General features: G+C 41.6%; 1 protein-coding gene across 1 annotated transcript; it reads right to left on the bottom strand.

Annotated features, from left to right (window-relative positions):
* Window positions 1–4,570: 4,570 nt before the first annotated feature.
* Window positions 4,571–22,597, bottom strand: NCBP2L (nuclear cap binding protein subunit 2 like). Its single transcript, XM_050777401.1, has 2 exons — window positions 22,472–22,597; window positions 4,571–6,277 (listed from the first exon to the last, which is right to left on the bottom strand). The coding sequence occupies exon 2, from the start codon at window positions 6,203–6,205 to the stop codon at window positions 5,744–5,746; it is 462 nt and encodes a 153-aa protein (XP_050633358.1). The 5' UTR covers window positions 6,206–6,277; window positions 22,472–22,597; the 3' UTR covers window positions 4,571–5,743.
* Window positions 22,598–22,930: the final 333 nt, after the last annotated feature.

Below are 22,930 nucleotides of genomic sequence, written 5' to 3'. Positions count from 1 at the left end.
AAGACATTGTTAAAAGCTTTTTCTGAGCCTAGGAAAACAATTGCTCTTCAGGAGCAATCCAAGTGGACAGCCACTAGAAACAGTGGTTGAAAGATACTCCAATATACCCCTCAAGAAACACTCTGTGATAACAACAAATTTTAGTTGTGTGACTTTGCAAACCCCTTTTTTTATTTTGGGAAAGTTACAGAGGAGAGATACTCAAACATTAGTAAACTCCATTACTATATGCAGAATAAGCTAAATTGGCCAGAAATACAGTTAGATGTTCTTCCTTCTCCCACTAGATTGTGGAGTCTGAGTGATTCTGGATGTCAAGGCAGAAAGGAGAGCACAGTTAAGAAGTTTGCTTGAAGGAGACAAAGCTCAGATGCAATATAGTCAGTGGGATAATTCCCTGAGAAAAAGGAAACTCAAAGAGAGGCTTGCATTTACGGCGTGAGTGAAGGAAAGGGAAAGAGACAATATAGTACCTTGATTAAGGGCACCAGCTTTGACACAGACTCCTTTGGTTTGAATCCCAGCTCTGCCACTTCCTAGTTAGTGACTTTGAGCAAATTACTTTACCTCTTCAATCCTCAGTTTCCTCACCTATATAATCGGCACAGAGTGGTTAAGAATAAGATATTGTGTTTTAAAGCCTCTGGCAAAATGCCTAGCACATAATAGTTACTCCATAAAAATTGACATTCCAATTCCTCCCTGATTCAGAAAAAAAAGTTACTGATCAGAGAGAATTAATTCAAGTTATAGAGTAAAGGATTCAGGAGCTAGACATTTATTTTTTCAAACTTTCCAGACAAAAGGTCATGAACCTGGAGATACATGCTTGGTTTCATGCGGTATCAATTTAGTTTCTTTATACAAGGATTAAGCTAAAGGGAAAGTGTGTAAGTCTTGGTATCAGAGTGCTTTTTTAAAATTTAACTTAATTTAATTTAAAGTTCCAGGATACATGTGCAGGACGTTCAGGTTTGTTACATAAATAAATGTGTGCCATGGTGGTTTGCTGCACAGATTAAGCCCCACATGCATTAGCTGTTTATCCTGATGCCCTCTCCCATCCCCCACCAACAGGTCCCAGTGTATGTTGTTCCCCTCCCTGAGTCCACGTTTTCTTATTGTTCAGCTCCCACTTATAAGTGAGAACCTGTGGTTTTTGGTTTTCTCTTCCCGCGTTAGTTTGCTGAGGATAATCGCTTCCAGCTCCATCCATGTCCCTGCAAAGGACATAATCTCATTCTTTTTTTTATAGCTACACAGTATTCTATGATGTATATGTACCACATTTTCTGTATCCAGTCTATCATTGATGGACATTTGGGTTGATTCCTCAGAGTGCTTTTGACTGTATGTTAACAGAAAATCCTGCCACAAGCTGGCTTAAACAATAAAATATAATGTATCATCTCATATACAGAACATCCAGACATAGTGCAAGCTGCAAGGTTAGTTGACTCAGCAACTAGATAATCTCATGAGCAATACAGGTTCTTTGGTCCCTCTCTCTGCCATCTAAAATGTCCTATTCATCCTAAAGCTAGTTTATTTTGTGGTTTTAAGAAAGCTGTCTGCAGTAATCACTACATGCATGCTTATTCATATCCAATAGGAAGGAGAGATACAGCCTCTCCTTCATGCTAAAACTAAAAATCCTTCATTCGAGCTCACTGGGGTCTCCATTGGTCGTTGTCCATCCCTCAACTTATTAATATAACTTTAGAATTGTCCACTTCTGATTGGCTTAAGCCTAGGTTCCTAAACCAATCACTAGCAAGAGGGAGAGGATTATCATAACTGATTTACACTAATCAGGACCATGAAAATTAGGGAATTAATCCAAAATGTCCAGTATCCAGCTAAGAGGGGTTACAGAAACAGCAGAGGAAATGGAAGGGAAGAAACTACAAGTAAGTGATCCGGGGCTTAAGATTTAATGACTGTCCTACTGGGTTTCAGACTTGCATGGGACCGGTAGGCCCTTTGTTTTGGCCAATTTCTTCCATTTTGAATGGGAGCATTTATCCGATGCCTGTACCCACATTGTATCTTGGAAGTAATTAACTTGTTTTTGATTTTACAGGCTCATAGGTAGAAGGGACTTATCTTGTCTCAGATGAGATTTTGGAATGTGGACTTTGGAGTTAATACTGAAGTGAGTTAAGACTGGGGGACTATTCAGAAAGGATGATTGTATTTTGCAATGTGAGAAGGACATGAGATTTGGGAGGAGACAGGGGTGAAATGACATGGTTTGAATTTGTGTCCTGTCCAAATCTCATGTCTAATTGGAGGAGGGGACTGGTTGGAGGTGACTGAATCATGGGGGTGGATTTCCCCCTTGCCGTTCTTGTGATAGTGAGTTATCATGAGATCTGATGATTTAAAAGTGTGTGGCACTTCCCCCATTGCTCTCTCACTCTCTCTCCTACCCCACAATGGTAAGATGTGCTTACTTCCCCTTCCCCTCCTGCCATGATTCTAAGTTTCCTGAGGAATCTCAGTCATGCCTCCTGTTAAGCCTATAGAACTGTGAATCAATTATACCTTTTTGCTTCATAAATTACCCAGTCTCAGGTAGTTCTTTACAGCAGTGTGAAAATGGACTAATATAGGAATAAACCACAAAAGGGATAAACACAGGATCCATGAAATAGTCAGTCCAATTCAGGACTACAGTGAAGAAAAATCTCTGGATGGGAACTATTGCCGAGGGCAGTGGTTTGCAGCCAGTTGTGATTTTGCCTCCCCACTGGCCTGGCAGAAACAATTGGTAATGTCTGGAGACATTTTTGGTTGTCACAAGTTGGAGTGTGTGTGTGTGTGTGTGTGCGCACAAATGTGTGCTACTATATTTAGTGGGTATATGAGGCCAAGTATACTGAATTCTACAATGCACAACACAGCCTTCCACAACAAATAATTCTCTGGTCCAAAACATCAGTAGGGCTGCGATTGAGAAATCCTGGTCTAGAGAGTAACAAATCCAGATCAGAATAGGAGAACAGACAGATCATGGAGAGGAAAGTAGGACAATTGTCAGGCGCGGTGGCTCACGCCTGTAATCCCAACACTTTGGGAGGCCGAGGTTGGCGGATCACTGTTCGAGACCAGCCTGGCCGATATGGTGAAACCTTGTCTCTACTAAAAAAATACAAAAATTAGCCGTGTGTGGTGGCACGCACCTGTAGTCCCAGCTACTCGGGAGGCTGAGGCAGAAGAATTGCTTGAACCCAGGAGGGAGAGGTTGCAGCGAGCTGAGATCGTGCCACTGAACTCCAACCTGGGCAACACAGTGAGACTTTGAAAAAAAAAAAAAGTAGAATATCCACGGAAAGCTTAACTTTTTACAGAGTTTGAAGGAAATTAAGGGGTGCAATAATGGCAAATAAAAGAAATAGAGAATGGTAAATAAAATTTCCAGAAGAAAAGATACAGTTGTTGGACTCTCCCTGGCTTTGCAGGGAACTTTATTTATTTATTTATTTACTTATTTTTGAGATAGGGTCTCACTCTGCCAGCCAGGCTGGAGTGCAGTGGAACAACTTCAGTTCACGGTGACCTCCGTCTCCTGGGCTCAGGAGGAATCACTATCCTACTACCTCACCCTGCTGAGTAGCTGGGACCACTGGCACATATCACCATGCCCAGCAATTTTTGTATTTTTGATAAAGACAGGGCTTCGCCATGTTGCCCAGGCTGGTCCTGAACTCCTGACCTCAAGTGATCTGCCTACCTCAGTCTCCCAAAATGCTGGGATTAGAAGCATGAGCCACTGCACCTGGCCAGGGAACAATATTTATATAGTCACAGTAATAAAATACTCTTTACTAATTGTAAACTTCTGGAATTAACAGAAAGACAGAGCACAGACAACTTTATCATCAACTTTGACAATGTAAAAACACAAATGTAGATGAAAAAAGCCAGAAAGTAGAAGGGGGAGGAGGAAAGATGAAGAAAAGGCAAAAGGACATTAACATCTTCATCTTACAAAGTGGGGAGTACTATATGGTGGAACAAAACAAAAATGGAGTTATATTTGTATATATTAAAGTTATAGGAGGACCTGTAGTAAACTGTATAACTCATCACTAATATTCAGGGTCTCTTCCTACAGATCCTTCTCCACTCCCTCAGAATCAGTTTTGACAACATGTTTTGAGAATGGAAATGTGAGCAAAAGTGAGCAAAAGTGACGGAACAAAACAAAAATGGAGTTATATTTGTATATATTAAAGTTATAGGAGGACCTGTAGTAAACTGTATAACTCATCACTAATATTCAGGGTCTCTTCCTACAGATCCTTCTCCACTCCCTCAGAATCAGTTTTGACAACATGTTTTGAGAATGGAAATGTGAGCAAAAGTGACGGATATCATTTCTGGGTGGAAACTTGAGGAGCCAGGACATGATTTGTCACTCTGTTTTTCCCTCTGTCACCATCCTTCCAGATAGTGATTATACTATTAGCCTGGGCCCCAGAAGGAGGACAATCATGGCATGGAGCAGACCCCCGCACCATGTAATCAGCAATGGGAATGTAGTGGGAGGAACAGAGCTTAGTAATTTTAAGCACTAAAATTTTTTGATTGTTTATTACTGCAGCATAACCTAAGTTATGCTATGTAACAATAAAGAAAGTAAGTACAGATGCTCATTGACTTATGATGGGGTTACATCCTGATAGGCTCATTGTAAATTGAATATATTGTTAAGTTGAAAATGCATTTAATGCATCTAACCTCTCAAATATAGCATAGCATAACCTACCTTAAACGTGCTCAGAACACTTTACATTAGCCTACACTTGGGCAAAATCACCTAACCCAAAGCCTATTTTATAACAAAGTGTTAAGTATCTCAAGCAATTTGTTGAATACTATACTGAAAGTGAAAAACGAAATAGTTGTATGGGTACCTGAAGTATGGTTTCTACTGAATGCATATCACTTTTATACCATTGTAAAGTCAAAACATTGTAAGCCAAGCCATTGTAACTCAGGAACTGTCTGTAAAGTGTTGTGAACTACATTGAGAGGATGGAGAGTAGAGAAGTGCAAATGGGGGTGTAAGTGAGCTAAATCCTCATCTCTGAAAGCAGGAAGTCAGTAGATAGCATTTAAAAAGAAAGTAAGCAGTCATGTTATTTGGAGTTATGGAGGAAACTACAAAGAAACAAACAAACCAAAAACTAATAAAAAATAATTAAGCGTTATCGTCCAGGGAATAGGCGTAGGATAGGAAGAGGTGGGGCAGGAGGATTTTTGTTTTTATTACAAATTCTTCCAGACTTTTCTATGTTTTCAAATAACAGTGCTTGTGTTTCTCTTGATAATTTTTTAAAATTTCCACTTATTTAACTGTGTTTTATGCAAGCTCTTAAAAAAATTATAATTTTGGGCTGCAGGAACATGGCCATAGAATCCTATGGAAATCTTCTTAAAAGGGAAGTTGTGCTTTGGTTGACTCTGATCTTACATACCTAATTTGTTCCCGAAAAACACTTCACTTCAGACCACCTAACAGTCAAACTGGTAATCTGAAAAGCACCTTCAAAATTCAGACAAAAGCAAATGGATTTTTTTTTTTTTGTTTCTGCCATTTAATAAATTTTCAGAGAAAAAAATACATCAATAATAAGGTAATTTAAACTTGAAATTGGCTATTTGCAGACTTGAGGTTGGTCTATAACACACTTTTCAAGGGGTTAGAGTTAAAACTTTTTCTCTATGGATTGTTTTAGATCTGACTCTGTCTTCCAAAGCCTCCTCTACCAGAATGAAAATCTTCATGAAACTCATCCCTTACCTGACCGCCAGATTTACCGCGACCATACTGTTGACCTTCTCTAAAACCTATATCCCAATCAGTGCAGATAATCCATTCATCTAGGCAGGTCCCATTTAGAAACCGCATGGCATTTTCAGCATCAGCTCTGTTATGGCATTCTACAAAGCAGAAGCCACATGCTGTTTTCTTTATTTTATCCAGGCCCATAAAGATATTCCTGATATCAGATCTACTAAAGAGCTCATGTATTTTCTCTTCGGTTGTATAAAATGAAAGGTTCCTCATATTCATTGTGGAGCTTTCCTTCAGTAATTTTTCCTGCTGAAATTTACTGCCACTGAACTGATGGTCCCGGCAGCAGCTCAGCTCCAAAACAGGGTCTTTACACAGAATTTTCAGGCCTTTGAACATGGTGCTGGTTGGGCAGCATGCAGATGGCCATTTTCGGTTTAGCTTGGAAGCAGTGACACCACCACTGAAAACCTAAGTTGAGTTGAAAAAAAGAGGGATGTCAAAAGGAGGGAAATAGAAGTATAAATCTGTGAATATTTAACATATTTGTGTTCAGATACAAGAACACTTCAGCTCCTGACCATAAGGATCATGTTAAGGCACACTAAAAATAGACAGCTCCAGTCTCCAAAACATGGTCATAAAATCCAACTTGTCAAGTCTTCCTGAAAGGGAAGTTGTGCTGTCCTTGGTTGACTTAGATCTTATATACCTAATCTATTACCAAAGAGCACTTTTAATAACAGCATGCTCTTAGAAAATATGGCATAAAACAGTTAAATGGATCAAATTTGCACAGAGAATGAGCACTGACAATTCTGATTAAGAACTAAACATCAGATAAATCACATATAATCAATGTTAAAGCACAAGTATAGTTTGGACATACTCTTTCTTAATTTGCAATTCAAGTCTATAACATGGAATCAATATATTGTATTGTTGGATTACACAAAGGGTCCCTATATACCATCAAATATACAAGTAACGCTATAAAAATGAAAACTCTCTGGCCGGGAGCTGTGGCTCAAGCCTGTAATCCCAGCACTTTGGGAGGCCGAGACGGGCGGATCACGAGGTCAGGAGTTCGAGACCATCCTGGCTAACACGGTGAAACCCCGTCTCTACTAAAAAATACAAAAAACTAGCCAGGCGAGGTGGCGGGCGCCTGTAGTCCCGGCTACTCGGGAGGCTGAGGCAGGAGAATGGCGTAAAAACCCGGGAGGCAGAGCTTGCAGTGAGCTGAGATCCGGCCACTGCACTCCAGCCTGGGCGACACAGCAAGACTCCGTCTCAAAAAAAAAAAAAAAAAAAAAAAGAAAACTCTCTGGTATCATAAATTTGATCTAAATTAAGATTAGATTTTATTAGCAATAATTCCACTTGTTCAACAGGTAAAAATTCTTTTTTCTCTTTTACTAAAATTTGCTATAGCATTCAGAGGCATTAAACATGATTTAGTTGGTTTTAGCTACACTTTTCAATAATAGGCATTAGGTCTCCCTATTTCTATTCTGTTTTGCAGTGGTTCCCAAATTTTAGCATGAAAGAAATACCGCAAAACGAGATTAAAATACAGATTCTTACAGCCCACTCTTAAGATATTCTGATTCAGTAGACTTGGAGAGGGACCCAAGAATTAACATTTTAACCTACACCCCTCAGTGATCCAGATGCAAATAGTCCAAGGATCACACTTTGAGAAACTCTGCTGAGGAAGTGCATTCCTTTAACAAACATTTACTAAGCACTCTACTTGCCAGACACTGTGACAGGTGCTATAAGTACAACAGTGAAAAGACACAGTGAAAATACAATTTTCAGAAATCACTGTGTCCGCAGCACCTACATGAACAATGCCTTGTACACCATAGACACACAATAAATATTTGTTAATGAGTGGATGAACGAATGAGCTCATAATTGAGTAATGAAGGCAGACAAGTAAACAAGAAAATACCATATGGTGTAATGAATACTATTTTAGAGATATTCATGGAGGAAGGGGAGAAGGGAGTTAACATTTACGGGGGATCTACTTTGTGACAGGCACTGTGCTCGCTTGCCACTACAACACCCAGGAGGAGAAGCAGTTACCTCAGTCTGGGGACAACAGAGAAGGCTTCTGGAGAAGGGACTGCATGCACTGATTCTCAAAGGACAAGTAAGGTATGTGTATGTGTGTGTTGTGGGGCCAGGGTTGTAGTTTAGGGAATGAACCAGGCAGAGGGAACATATGCAAGGGCAGAACACAAAGAAAAAATAAAAGCCCGGAAAACTGAAATGGAAGATTAAATAAAACTAGATGTAAACAACAGTGCTGTGCAATTCAAAGCAATGAAAATGGGAGTCCCTATTTGATGTCATTTGAAGAAAAGTAGGAAGCCCACTGGCCAAAAATCATCTTCCTGACAGCCTGTCAAGGATGTCTGAAAGTATACCACTGGAAACTCATTACTTTAAGTCATTGACAAATTGCCCCGTTAAAAAACAAATATCCCTCCTAGACTTCATTTCCTTTTTTTTTTTTTTGATCTGGTTACTAGATAAGCTATCAGAGAATGTGATAGCTATAGTGGATTTCATTTCATCCAGGCATTGGACAAAGTTTCCCATAATTCCCTTGTAGATGATATGGCAAAATATAAGCTGGATGCTTCAGGCATTTGTTGAGATGAGCCTATAACTAGTTGAACAACTATAGCCAAAGAAGCGAACAAATGGTTTGGTGTCAGACTGGAAGGAAAGTTCTAGTAGAGAGCCAAAAGACCCTATTATTGGCCATGTCTTGTTTGGCTCATTTATAACCTGGCTCACTACAAACAAGAGCTTTTAAAATGGTCAGAGCAGTCCGAAGACAATGGGCTGCCTTGAGCTAGGCACCCAGTAGTCAAGCAGTGGAGATGTCCCTTTGAATCAATGTAGTGTTATGAATCAAGCATGAATTTTGAAGTCAAAAGACCTTGGTTCAAATCTCAACTTCACCATTTACTGGCAATATCACCCAATCACTCAGCTACTTGGAAGGCTGAGGTGGGAGGATCTAGAGCCCAGGAGATTGAGGCTGAAATGAGCCATAATTGTGCCAGTGTACTCCAACCTGGGTGACAGAGTGAGACTCTGTCTCAGAAAATTTTTAAAAAAGTATAAATGTAAAATATTATTTTTAACCTCAACACATGGCAAAAGGACAGATTGATGGATATTGGGAAAGATAACTGACTTGGGAGCTTTGTTTTATAATTTGAGGCATCCCCTACTTTATTCCTCTCTCCACTTGTTTCTCCATTCATTCAATAAACATTTATAGAGCACTATGTTAAATTCTGGGGAAACAATAAAAACTAAGATGCAGCCCCTTCCCTCAGGTAGCTCACAATCTGAGGAGATGGACAACTTCCATATAAATTGCAATGCAATGTAATTATTCTAATCACAGGAGCACACAGTAGGCCTGGAGGTAGCACAAAGAAGGTAGTACAAAACTACAGAAGAGAATGAGGAGGGGAAAACAACTTTCTAAAGGACCTGATTCCTGAGCTTTTTTAACAAAAAATGTACATAGTATTTACTTTTTTGAATAGTGAATTCAGATTTGTGTTACAAAATACAGAATGTACAAATAGGTGGAAAAAGTAAGTCTTATTCCCACTCCTGTGCCCCAGCCACCCAATCATTGTCACTAGTTTCTTGTGTATCTACCCAGAGATACTGAGTCCAATTTTGAAAGCTGAATGAAGATTTGACTGGAAGACCAAGGGGTCATTCTAGGCAGAGAGAACAGTGTGTATGAAGGCATGAAGGCATAGTGGGGGGTATTCAGTCTGACATTATTTGGGCAAAGAAAATAAGGAAAAGATGATAGGAGATAAGATTGGAAGGGTAGACAAGGCCAGATTGTGAGGGGCCTTGTAAGCTTTGTGGAGCAGCATGGACTGTACCAGTAAGCAGTGAGAACCATGATAGGGCTGCAAGCAGAGGAGTGATGTGATCTGATTTGCATTAGAGAAAATGCATTCTATCACAATGTGAAGGATAGGCTAAGGGGGAGCAGGCCAAGAGGCAGGAAGACCAGTTAAGGAGCTATTTGAAGAGCTAAAAAATGAAAAGATGATGGAAAGCCTAGTCTAATAATATGTTGTAGTAACATAAAGAAAAGACATATCAGATAGATAATTAGAAGATAGACTGAACAGGTCTTGGTGACTGGTTGAATGAGACATTTAGGATGACTACCAAGTTTCAGCACTGTGTAGATGGGGGTCAACTGTGTAGATAGAGGTCTGAGTCACCATGGTGTCAGTGGGCAGATAGAGGAGGAAGGGCAGATTAGAGTAAAAAAGAGGCATTTGGAACATACTGAGTTTGGTCTTGAGGTACCTGTAGGATGTGCCATATTATACCTGTCAAGTATCAACTAGTATACAGGTTTGGAGCTCTCAACAGAGGTCTGGGACTACAGACACATATTTGGGGCTCAATAGTATGGTAGATAAAACAATGGGTATTGATGAGATGATCTAGGGGAAAGGTGAGGAATGAAAAAACCTGGGAAAAACTGGCATTTAAGGGGTGGCAGACGAAGAGTCCACAAAAGAGCATAAGGAGTAATCAGAGAGGAATGAGGACAGCCAGAAGATGTGCAACATCACCAAAGCCAAGGAGTAGACACTTTCAAGAGATTCATGAGGACAGAAGTAGGGTGAGAGCAATCAATTATGTTAAATACATCAGAGAGAGGTCCAGCAAAATAAAGACTTAACATTGTTCATTAGATTTGGCAATTAGGATGCCATTGGTTTACTTAACAAGAGAAATAACAGTGGTGTTCTGGGAACAGAAAAGCCATAGTGGGGGCTGAGTTTTTAACAGGAGGTGAGGAAATGGAGAGTGTCTATACTTTAGAAAAGATTCCATAACAATAAAAGAAGAGAAATAGGGCAAATGCCAGTTGGGGATAGAGGTGAAGGAAAATTTGTTTGTTTCCTTTTTTAGGAGTGAAAGTTGATCATGTCTGAAGGTTGATGGGAAGCAGTTAGTAAGCAGAGAAGGAGTTGTTGAAGATACAGATGAGAGGAGGGATAACTGATGAAGTAAGTCCTCAAGGAGGTGAGAAAGAATGGGCTCCAAAGCACACGTAGAGAAATTAGCTGTGAACTGGAGAAGCTATGTCTATTTCTGCAAGATCAAAAAAAAAAAGAGAGAGAGAGAGAGAGAGAGGTTAGGACATGTAAGGACACAACTATGTGGCAGGGTGGGGTGAGGGCAGGAAAATGGGTGTTAGCATCCAATGACCTAGATTTTCATAATGGAATGAGAGGTGAGATCATCTGCTGAGAATAAAGTGGATCATTGAAAATGGTTGGTGAAGCAGAGTGGAGGTAAAATGATTGAAAGGATGAAGCTTACGGGTCACTTAAAGGAAGACTATCAGTGAGGAGGTGAAGTCCTCAATAAGTGAGAGTTCTAAAGTATAGCAGATGACAGTAGGAAGGATTGGAAGAGGGTGGCTGTACCATCTCCAGGCCCCATGCAGTAAGAAAGAACAGAGAACCTCTACCACTGAAAACGGAGGTTTCTAGTAGATGTTAGGTACCTGACCCAAAGTAGGTACTCAATAGATGTGAAGAAGTGAGTTACTCCTTCTTAAGCTAGCATGATCATAAAATTGCATCAGACCATCACAAGAAGAGGCAGTCCCAATGTACTCCATGCTGGTCAAACTACACAGTGAGCAGTATGTTCCATTTCGAGGTACCGTATTTTAAAGTGAACATTTATAAATCATAGTGCATCTAATGTTTATTGAATGAATGAAGGGTCAAGAAGTAACTGAGGACTGATTAGAAATTGGGGATGTTTAGTCTAGCAAAGAGATGATTAAAGGAGGATATGACAAATGTCAGGAAACATTGAAAGCGCTATTTCTGCTTCATATGATAAAAGTAAGATTAATGGGTAGAAGTTAAAAACAGATTACAATTCTTTTTTCGCAGAGTTTTAAATTCATCCAGTGATAGAATGTGAACTTACCTAATCTATTCATGTGGAGGCTGCATGAACACCTACCTGCTGAAGGTGTTAGAAGGGTCACCCCCAAGGTTAACCTCCCCAAAGGTTAAAGAGAAGATAGAAAAGCAATCCAGTTGCCAGGGACCACAGATCATCAAGTTGATCTGTAAACACTGTGAGAGAATATTTCCTACCTAAAAAGTAGAGCTTGGTTGGAGTGGAAAGCTTTCCTTGACTCTTGCTACTGGGGAAAATTAGTCAGAGAGTCTAAAAATAGAAGAAAAACATGAAGAATGGCTCAAAATGATCAGTCAAAATCCTAAGAGACGGAGGAGAGGAGGTGGCAAAATAAAGTAAATAATCTTCCAGGAAACAAATTTCACTGGGCTTTTGGAGTTGGCAGGACTCTGCAAAGAATCTTTTCAATGATTGCCTTAAACTAATGCTGGGATTGTTTCAACTATGTGAAAGAAACAAGGATCTGGACTCTTTAAAAAGCCAGGCTGCTTCCTGCTCCAGATGAAGGCAATAGCTCTGAGAAAGGAAATTAGAAAGCGCTGGGACAGTAGTGTTACTACATGCCTTACCTTTATAAGACTGTTCCTAATGGGAGAGAGAGCCGAGAGCCATTGTTAAGAAGTGGAACCCTGTGGCCAAATACCTACTTTGTGCCAAGAGAAACTCATGTTTGATTGAGGCTGCTTAGTGCTCAGAGTGACAGAAGATGTTCATATGTATTTAACACCTGTATTTAAATGAGTAGTTAAACATAAACATGTCATGGGGGTGAGAGATGAGAAATTACTTAATGGGTACAATCTATACTGTTTGAGTGACGGTTACATTAAAAGCCCAGACTTCACCACTCTGCAATATATCCATGTACCAAAACTGCACTTGAACCCCTTAAATTTGTACAAATAAATAAATAAATAAACAAAAGCTGAAACAGACTGGCAGAACTAAAGTGGAGACAATGCCCTGAGACAGCCTACGGGAGAAAAGAGGATAATAAGTGACTGTTTAGTGTAGAAGCTGATCTGGATTAAATTAGGAAGCAGGTGTTAATGGGTGCTTGAATGTTTTTGTTCATCATTTGCACTATATGGCCTTACTGTTTAAAGTGTTGTCCATGGACCAGCAGGAGCAGCACACCTGGGAGCTTTTTAGAAATGCAGGATCTCAGGCCCCTCCCTAGACCTGCTAAATAATGATCTGCATTTTAATGAGTTTTGGGTGCTTTGAGTGCACCGTACAGTTTGAGAAACATTGACATATGTGGCTTCTTAGTTGAACTTTTGCCTAACAAAATTCTCTGTTCCTTCCTCCTTCCTTCTCTCCCTCGTACCGCCTCTCCTAGTTTCCCAATCTTTGTTTCCTTGTGATCTGGCAAATAACTCTAATCATGGCTGATAGCCCCAAAAGTGGTGTTCCCCATATACCCAGATAAAGAAAAGAAAAGAAACGAGTCATCAGATATATATTGTAAAGCACAGGTTTGGGCAGTAGGAAACCATTGACTTGGCCTCTAATTGTGCTGTCTGTATAACTTTTGTCAACTTAATTGACCTTTCTGAGCCTCAGTCTGTAAAATAAGGGTCTTTATAGTATTTACCTCATAGTGTTGTTGTGAGAATGAAATGAAATGAGGGGAAGGTATGTAAACTGCCTAGCACAGCACCTGACACACAGTAAGTGCTCAGTATATGGTAGTCATTATTATTGAAAGCCATAAGTTTTGAAGTAAACTTAGAACTATGTTATGATTCCACAGACTTTCAAAGTCCCCATGAGTCTTTCTGGAGAGCCTCCGGAAAGCCCTGTGTACCTCATCCAATTCAGCTTTCTTGACTCCGGTGCCAGTAGCCAAGCAAAAATATTTCTTATTCCCTTGGATTGTCTTCTTGTTTTTGCTGAATTACCAAGATTTCTTACTTTTTCATTGCAAATGGCCCACATTTTTAGTACATTAAAGCTAAAGAAGTCTTTTGTGGGCTGGCCTGGAAATGTAGTTCAATTTTTTTTTTTTTTTTTTTTTTTTTTTGAGACGGAGTCTCGCTCTGTCATCCAGGCTGCAGTGCAGTGGCCGGATCTCAGCTCACTGCAAGCTCCGCCTCCCGGGTTCACGCCATTCTCCTGCCTCAGCCTCCCGAGTAGCTGGGACTACAGGCGCCCGCCACCTCGCCCGGCTAGTTTTTTGTATTTTTTAGTAGAGACGGGTTTCACCGTGTTAGCCAGGATGGTCTCGATCTCCTGACGTCGTGATCCACCCGTCTCGGCCTCCCAAAGTGCTGGGATTACAGGCTTGAGCCACCGCGCCCGGCCTTGTAGTTCAATTTATAACAATTTTTTTCTCCTATGGAAAAATGCACGTCACCTTCCAAACAATTGACTTGAGAGTGAACTTTGAGAGCTCAGCCTGTCTGTAAGTTGGAGGCTCCCTGTATGTCAATATATGGAGTGGTCACAAAGGCTAGGTAAACCAAGTCCAGAATTCCAGAGGTGGCTGAAAGACAAATGAGAATGCTACCAGGAGTGGAAAGTAGGGCAAAAGGATCAATCTGCGTACACAGTATCAAGATTTAGAAAGCTAATACAGGAAGGGAGATATACCTCTGGAAGGATATTAAAAAATAGCCACAATGACAACACAAACCATTTTTTTTTTTACTGTATTAGGTCAGGAGCCCCTAATCGGTAGCTTGGGATCTGCAAACAATATCAAGGCCTTGCAAGCTAACTCTCCAACATGATCGCCCTTCTCCTGCCCTGCTCTCTGCAGTTTGCCTGGATTCTCAGCTCAGAGAGGAAGACAGTAAGCAGTATCTCCCCAATCCTCTTCACTCCCACACCCTGACAGCCAGCCCCCAGATTCAGTCAACTTCCTTCTACCCTTAATTTCCCTCTTCCCAGGGAGATCAAGGCATCAGGAATATACAACACAGTTTTTCCTTACAAAAAGGATGAGGACTCCTGTATTGGGTAAAATGAGATGACTGGTGAAAACAGGGCCCCCAGGATGGAGAGGGCTGGAAAGACAGTAACATAGGACCATGAAAAAGCAAAGGACTTTTGTGCCTTCTCCCTGAAGTCGTTAGCAAGAAAACCAATTGTATCTGGGGGAACTCCAGGTTAACATGGCAGCAAGATAACACAGTCTGATACTCACCATCTAGGAATGCCCATTAAAATATCCATGAAGCTCTGCAACAAAAAACTAAAACTTGCACTAGCTACAGAAACTAGGGGAAAAGGGACTGTTGATTGCTAATGGAGAAGGAATTTCTGCTAGCTGTTGTGGGGAGATGGGGTTGGACTGAGGAACATATTTATAACCTACATACACTCTACCCTCCTATCTAGAACAGCAAAAGTGCAAAACAAAGTTGGGGAAAGCTTTTGATTCACTTCTACCAACTGTCCTTAGATTGGAAATACAAAGGCTGATCAGAAAACCAATGTCATCCCTTTACTATACAGAAAATATTTTCAGAGGCAGCAGCAGCTCTGTTCCACTTCTTCTACCATCAGTTCCTCTATTTTATTTTATTTCTTTTCTTTATTTCCTCTTTTTTGTTTTGTTTTTGTTTGTTTGTTTGTTTTTGAGACAAGGTCTCGCTCTGTGGCCCAGGCTGGAGTGCAGTGGCATAGTCACAGCTCACTGCAGCCTCAACCTCCCGGGCTCAAACAATCTTCCCACCTCAGCCTCCTGAGTAGCTGAAACCACAGGTGCATGCCACCACACCTGGCTAATTTTTTTTTTTTTTTTTTTGTAGAGAGGGGGTTTTGCCATGTTGCCCAGGCTGGTCTTGAACTCCTGAGCTTAAGTGATCCACCGGCCTCAGCTTCCCGAAGTGTTGGAATTACAGGCGTGAGCCACCACATCCACCCAGCTCCTCTATTTTCTATATGCTTTGTGGAGACTACAACTTGAGAACACCACGTGGCTGGTGATGGTGGTAGCGGTGGTTGGGGCCAGAGATTGTCATCGGGAAAAGTTCTGAACATAAGCATGCTTGCAGACATTATATCTGAAAAAATGTTATGTGTAACATGAAATTTCATATTACATATATAAACATGTAATATGTAATTTTGTGTAATATGAAATAATGTAACATGTATAAATTGCAGAATTGAATGACCCAAAAGATCAGAGATGGAAGATTCCATCTATCTTAGTCCAGTCAAACCTAAAAATAACGATAGCAGCAACAATAACACTATCAACTGCCACCATTTGCTGGGCAATTATTATACGCCAGACACTATATTAAGTACTTTCCATGCCATGCATTATCTTATGTATTCCTCATAGTAAACGTAACTTACCATTCATGTTTGTTTGAAAAGGTCAGGTAACAATAATGACGTCTACCACATATTGAGCTGTGACTATGTGGTAGGTACTAAGTGTTATACATCCACCATCTCATTAGATGAATGCCTACTAGGCACTAAAAATGGGCTTGGATAAGCACTTTGTCCTTCTCAATTCATCCTTCAAGCCATCATCTCCTCTAGGAAGCCTTCCTTTACCCTTCCAATCTGTGTTTGGTATGCCCACTCTTTGTTCCTTCCATCACCATTCTGTGCTTCATTCCATGACAATCCTTTTCATATATACTGTGATTGTCTCTTTACTTGCCTGTGCTCCCACCCTGGACAAACACACACACACACACACACACACACACACACACACACACACACACACACACACGCACCAGACTGTGAGCTCCAGAAGAAAACACTGTAGATATTAGGATGTAATAATATATGGCCTCCGTGAAACAGTTCTACAAAGACAGGTTGATGTATGTATTAATTAGCTTGATTGTGGTAATCATTTCACAATGTATATCAAAACATCATGGAGTACACCTTAAATATATACAATTCTTGGCCAGGTGCAGTGGTTCACGTCTGTAATCCCAGCACTTTGGGAGGCCGAGGCAGATGAATCACTTGAAGTCAGGAGTTCAAGACCAGCCTGGCCAACATGGTGAAACCCTGTCTCTACTAAAAATACAAAAACTAGCTGGGCATGGTGGTACATGTCTGTAATTCCAGCTACTCGGGAGGCTGAGGCAGGAGAATCACCTGAACCCGGGAGGCAGAAGTTGCAGTGAGCCGAGATCGCGCCACTGCATTCCAGCCTTGGCGACAGAGTGAGACTCCCTCTAAATTAAAAAAAAAAAAAAAAAGGCACGTGCCACCATGCCAGACTAATTTTTATATTTGTAGTGGAGACAGGGTTTCACCCTGTTGGCCAGGCTTGTCTTGATCTCACCGCCTCGGCCTCCCAAAGTGCTAGAATTACAGGTGTGAGCCACTGTGTCTGGCCCCCAAGGACAGCTTTTCAGTTTCCCTCAGTTCCCCATCTTCATATTTTATTTCCCCTTGGTTAATCAGATATTTATCAGGTATCTACCATGCCCAAGCACTGTGCTAAGAAAGCTTGTGGAAACAACCTAAGTGTCCATTGATGGATAAAAATCAGTTTTTATCCATTCAATTTCCAAACTAATTTCTAACTTTTTTCTAAAAAATTCAATTTCTAAATATAGAAATTGTGGTGTGTATATATATATATATACACACACACACGTATGTGTGTGCATATGTGTATATGAGTATATATGTATATGTGTATATATGTATATTATGTTTATATATGTGTGTATATTATGTGTATATATGTGTATGCATGTATATATATAATAAAATATTATTTAGCCTTAGAAGGAAATCCTGCCATTTGTAATAACATAAATGATCCTGGAGAATATTTTGCTAAGTGAAATAAGCCAAACACAGAAAGAAAAATGCTATATGATCTCACTTATATGTGGAATCTAAAAAAACTGAATTCATCAAAGCAGAGAGTAGATGGTGGTTACCAGGGGTAGGGTGGGGAACACATGGGGAGATGTTGGTCAAAGGGTTCAAAGCTTCAGTTATATAGGATGAATAAGTTCTAGAGATATAATGTACAACATGGGGACTATAGTTAACAATACCTTATTGTTTACTTGAAATTTGCTAACAGCGTAGATCTCACTGCACACACGCACACACACAAAAAGTTAACTATGTGAAGAGATGGATATGTTAGCTTGACTGTAGTCTATGTGTGTATATATGTGTGGGGATATACCTATATCTATATCTATATCTATATCCAGTCATGATGTATACCTTAAATAATATACAATTTCGATTAAAATGTAAAATAAAAACAAAAAATCTGTGGTTGAGAACATTAAAGCTCCCAAACCTGGCTACCTTTAAGAATCATCTGGGGACCTTTTAAAAATACAGATCCCTGCTGGGCGCAGTGGCTCACACCTGTAATCGCAGCACTTTGGGAAGCCGAGGTGGGCAGATCACCTCAGGTCAGGAGTTTGAGACCAGCCTGGCTAACATGGTAAAACCCCGTCTCTACTAAAAATACCAAAATTAGACAGAGCGAGACTCTGCTTCAAAGAAAAAAAAAAAATATGTATATATGTATGTATATATATATGTATGTATATATGTGTGTGTATATGTATGTATATACGTGTGTGTGTGTGTGTATATATGTAGAGAGAGAGAGAGAGAGAGAACGATAGATGGATCCCAGGCTGGGCGTGGTGGCTCACACCTGTAATCCCAGCACCTTAGAGGCGGAGGCAGGCGGATTGCTTGAGCTCAGGAGTTCAAAACCTGCCTGAGCAACATGGCAAAGCCCCATCTCTACAAAAATAAAAAATAAAAAATAAATTAGCCAGGCGTGGTGGTACTCACCTGTAGTCCCAGCTACTCAGAAGGCTGGGAGGGAGGACCTCTTGAGGCAGGGAGGCCGAGGCTGCGGTGAGCCGAGATCATGCCACTGCACCCCAGACTGGGCTGCAGAGCCAAACCCTGTCAAAAAAAAAAAAAAAAAAAAAAAAAAAAAAAAAAAAAAAAAAGCTGGCCTTTGTGGCTCATGCCTGTAATCCCAGCACTATGGGAAGCCCAAGGCAGGCAGATTACTTGAGCCAGGAGTTTGAGACCAGCCTGGGCAAAATGGCGAGACCCTGTCTCTACAAAAATTAGCTGGGCGTGGTAGCACACGCTTGTAGTCCCAGCTACTCAGAAGGCTGAGGTGGGGGGACCCCCTGGAGCCCAGGAGGTCGAGACTGCAGTGAGCTGAGATTGCACCACTGCACTCCAGCTCTGGGCGACAGAGCAAGATACTGTTTCAGTAATTATAATAATAATAAGGCGGGGCTTGGTGGCTCCTGTAATCCCAGAACTTCGGGAGGCCAAGGCGGGTGGATCTGAAGCTCAGGAGTTCAAGACCAGCCTGGGCAACATGGAGCAACCCCGTCTCTGCTAAAAATACATAAATGAGTCCTACGTGGTGGTGTGTGCCTGTAATCCCAGCTACTCGGGACGCTGAAGCACAAGAATCGCTCGAACCCGGGAGGCAGAGGTTGCAGTGAGCCGAGATTGTGCCACTGCACTCCAACCTTGGTGACCAAGCGAGATTCTGTCTTTTTAAAAAAAAAAAAAAAAAAGTGAACTTACCAGGTGATTCTAATTCTAATGTAGCCATCCTGGTGCAGATCCAAGGCCTGAAGTTTGGGTGGGGCTTAAGTGACACTGACTCAGGGTCAAGTCCCATCTCTGCCCCTTGCCAGCTGTGTAACCTTAGAAAACAATTCCATGTCTCTGAGAGCCATGAAAACAACGTTGCCTCACAGGCCTGTGATGATGAGTCAGTAGAAAATGGCTGTAAAGCTTTTAGCACAGGGCTTGGCATATAGTAAAGGCTCATTCATCTAATATTGTTATTAATATTATAAGGAGGTTGGTCTAGAACTCTTCTCCCAGGCTGGAGTACAGTGGAGCAATAATGGCTCACTGCAGCCTCGACCTACCCGGGCTCAGGTGATCCTCCCTGCGTAGCTGGGACTACAGATGCATGCCAGCATGCCCAGGGAATTTTCATACTTTTTGTAGAGATAGTGTTTTGCCGTGTGGCCCAGGCTGGTCTTGAAATCCTGGCCTCAAGGGATCTGCCCACCCCGGCCTCTCAAAGTGCTGGGATTACAGGCATGGGCCACTGCACCCGGCCTTAGAACACGGACCCTTAAAAATTCAGGGGAGGCGTGGCCGAGCGCGGTGGCTCAGGCCTGTAATCCCAGCACTTTGGGAGGCCGAGACGGGCGGATCACGAGGTCAGGAGATCGAGACCATCCTGGCTGACACAGTGAAACCCCGTCTCTACTAAAAAATACAAAAAACTAGCTGGGCGAGGTAGCGGGCGCCTGTAGTCCCAGGTACTCGGGAGGCTGAGGCAGGACAATGGCGTGAACCCAGGAGGCGGAGCTTGCAGTGAGCTGAGATCTGGCCACTGCACTCCAGCCTAGGCAAGAGAGCCAGACTCCGCCTCAAAAAAAAAAAAAAAAAAAAAAAAAATTCAGGGGAGGCTGGGTGTGGTGGCTCACACCTGTAATCCCAGCACTTTGGGAGGCCGAGACAGGTGGATCACGAGGTCAGGAGATCGAGACCATCCTGGCTAACACGGTGAAACCCCGTCTCTACTAAAAATACAAAAAAATTAGCCAGTCGTGGTGGCGGGCACCTGTAGTCCCAACTACTTGGGAGGCTGAGGCAGGAGAATGGCATGAACCTGGGAGGCGGAGCTTGCAGTAAGCTGAGATCATGCCACTGCACTCCAGCCTGGGCGACAGAGCGAGACTTGGTCTCAAAAAAAAAAAAAAAAAAAAAAAAAAAAAAAAAAATTCAGGGGATAGGCCGGGCACCGTGGCTCACACCTGTAATCCCAGCACTTTAGGAGGCCGAGGCTGTTGGATCATCTAGGTCAGGGGTTCAAAACCAGCCTGGCCAATGTGGCAAAACCCCGTCTCTACTAAAAATACAAAATTAGCCTGGTGTGGTTGTGGCGTATGCCTGTAATCCAAGCTACTTGGGAGGCTGAGGCAGGAGAATTGCTTGAACCTGGGAGGCGGAGGTTGCAGTGAGTCAAAATCGCACCATTGCCTGGCCTGGGCAACAAAAGCAAGACTCCTTCTAAAATAAATAAATAAATAAATATTCAGGGGATAAATTAACTCAGATGGGAAAATATTACATCTTTGTTTTCACCAATCTCTAACTGAAATTTAGATTTCCTTCAACTACAAATGCAGAGAACAGATCACGATAGTGTTAGCAGTACCTGTGACTTTGTCCCCAATAGAAATCACAATTTTATGTCACATTACTGTTACTACAGGTATCTTTAAATATGTTTACAATTATCATTACTTTCAAGTTGCCATGGTTATGAGAGTTGCTTCTATATCTTATTATTTATTACATTAATAACAAGCACTTCTATAACTATACCAGCTTCCATGTCTTACATTTTATTCTCCAGTAACACTGAACTGTTTTGTAATCCACACCCAGATATCAGCATACACACTGTTCTCAGCCCCAAGCCTCTGTTCACTAGTCTCTCTACCTAGATTGTCCTTCTCTTCTGCCAGAGCTAACCCTTCCTCCACACCCTCACAAGACATGCCACCCCCCATTCTCCTCACACACACCAGGCCTCCATCACCACTTAGTATTTGTACTGTTTTTGTCTGTCTACATCTCTTTCTCCAGCCTGACCATGAAGTTTCTGGGAGCTTGGGCTGTCTTGTTTACCTGTGAATCCCCACTTACACTATAACCAGCACAGGATAAGCGCACAGTGACTGTTGAATGAGTTCACCTGAGAAAGAGATGCCCCTTATACCCTCTTTCTGCTCCACCCAGAAAGCTACCAGCTCTATCTGGAAGTGGCCCCCCACCCCCTGCTTTCTGAGTTTATGCAAGAACGTTTTGCTGCTTGGAGTCTCTCCATCCAGCACAATATATGTCAGCAAAGCAAGGCTTCACAGAAGGGAGCCAAGGTGGCCCTGCCCAGTCAGCCTTCCCCCGAGGAGGTATGCAATATGTCAGTACAAGCTGGACTTGTATGCAAATACATACCAGCTCCTGAACGCTATCTCTGAACTATCTAGTTTTTTTATATCTCAATTATATTTACTCTTGATCAGCCTGGATATAGTATGGAAAGCTATACTGAATTATTAACAATACTGCTTGAGAGCAAGGACCACAACAAGGGAAATGTCAAGGGGACAGACTCTTGAGTTTAATGGTGCCAAATGCCAAGAAGGAAATACTTCTACCAGGGCCTCATCCCAAGGTTAGGCACAAAGATAAGAGGACTCAGGCAAATATAGAAATAAAAGTCCCAGCAGTTCACGAAACACAACTTAAATAAACATTTATGGATCTAATATATTTTGTTATAACGTTTAACATGAAATATTTATAAACAAGGGGAAAAACATAAACACTGTAATTAAAAAACAATTTAGTAGACTATAAGTATACACAATGCAGCTGAAATTTCATATTCTACTACCTCCTCTGGCTTTTACCCAAGAACATTAAAAAAAAAAAAAGCGAAGAAGAAGAAAAAGGGAAATTAATACATCTAAAGGGTTTGCTTTTGAGAGGAGAAATAGAGACTCCTCAGCAGTCTGTTAGAACAAAAGGACCATACTCTCAGTTTTGCAGGTATGGTCAGTGACCCCCAGCACCTCTTTCACCTCTGACCTTGGGATCCTGTCAAGAGCTAGAGGTACAGCTTTTTTCTGACTTTCTGGCTGCTACAGCATAGAGACCACAACCCCACCTCCATTTTCCCCAAATTGCAGGGCACATATAGGACCCACGGGGCCTTGGGAATAAGAATTATAGTAGTTGGTCGCTCTTTGCTCTTAATCACAGGGCTGATGTTTGTGGTACCTGGAGGACGTTTCAAATCTATGGAAGTCCAATCTCCATAGATTTGGAGGGACTCAGGCCAAGTGAAGCTCCACTAGAAAAAAGGACGGCTCTGGCCCTGATTGGTGTTCCTGCCTATTAGCTGGAGCTCTCTTAGTGTAGGGGCGTGTTCCTGCCTATTAGCTTGGCCACGGAGCTCTCATTGTAGGAGCTCCGCCTCCTACGCTTCTTCCCTGCTGCTCTTAGAACCAACGCACTGTGGGTTCCACCAGGAGGCGCCTCTGGTGC

Source organism: Macaca thibetana, chromosome X (assembly GCF_024542745.1).
Source record: "Macaca thibetana thibetana isolate TM-01 chromosome X, ASM2454274v1, whole genome shotgun sequence".
In the NCBI taxonomy this organism is placed as follows: domain Eukaryota; kingdom Metazoa; phylum Chordata; class Mammalia; order Primates; family Cercopithecidae; genus Macaca; species Macaca thibetana.
Note: the sequence above shows the minus strand (reverse complement) of the source record. Positions and strands in the feature narration are given on the sequence as shown.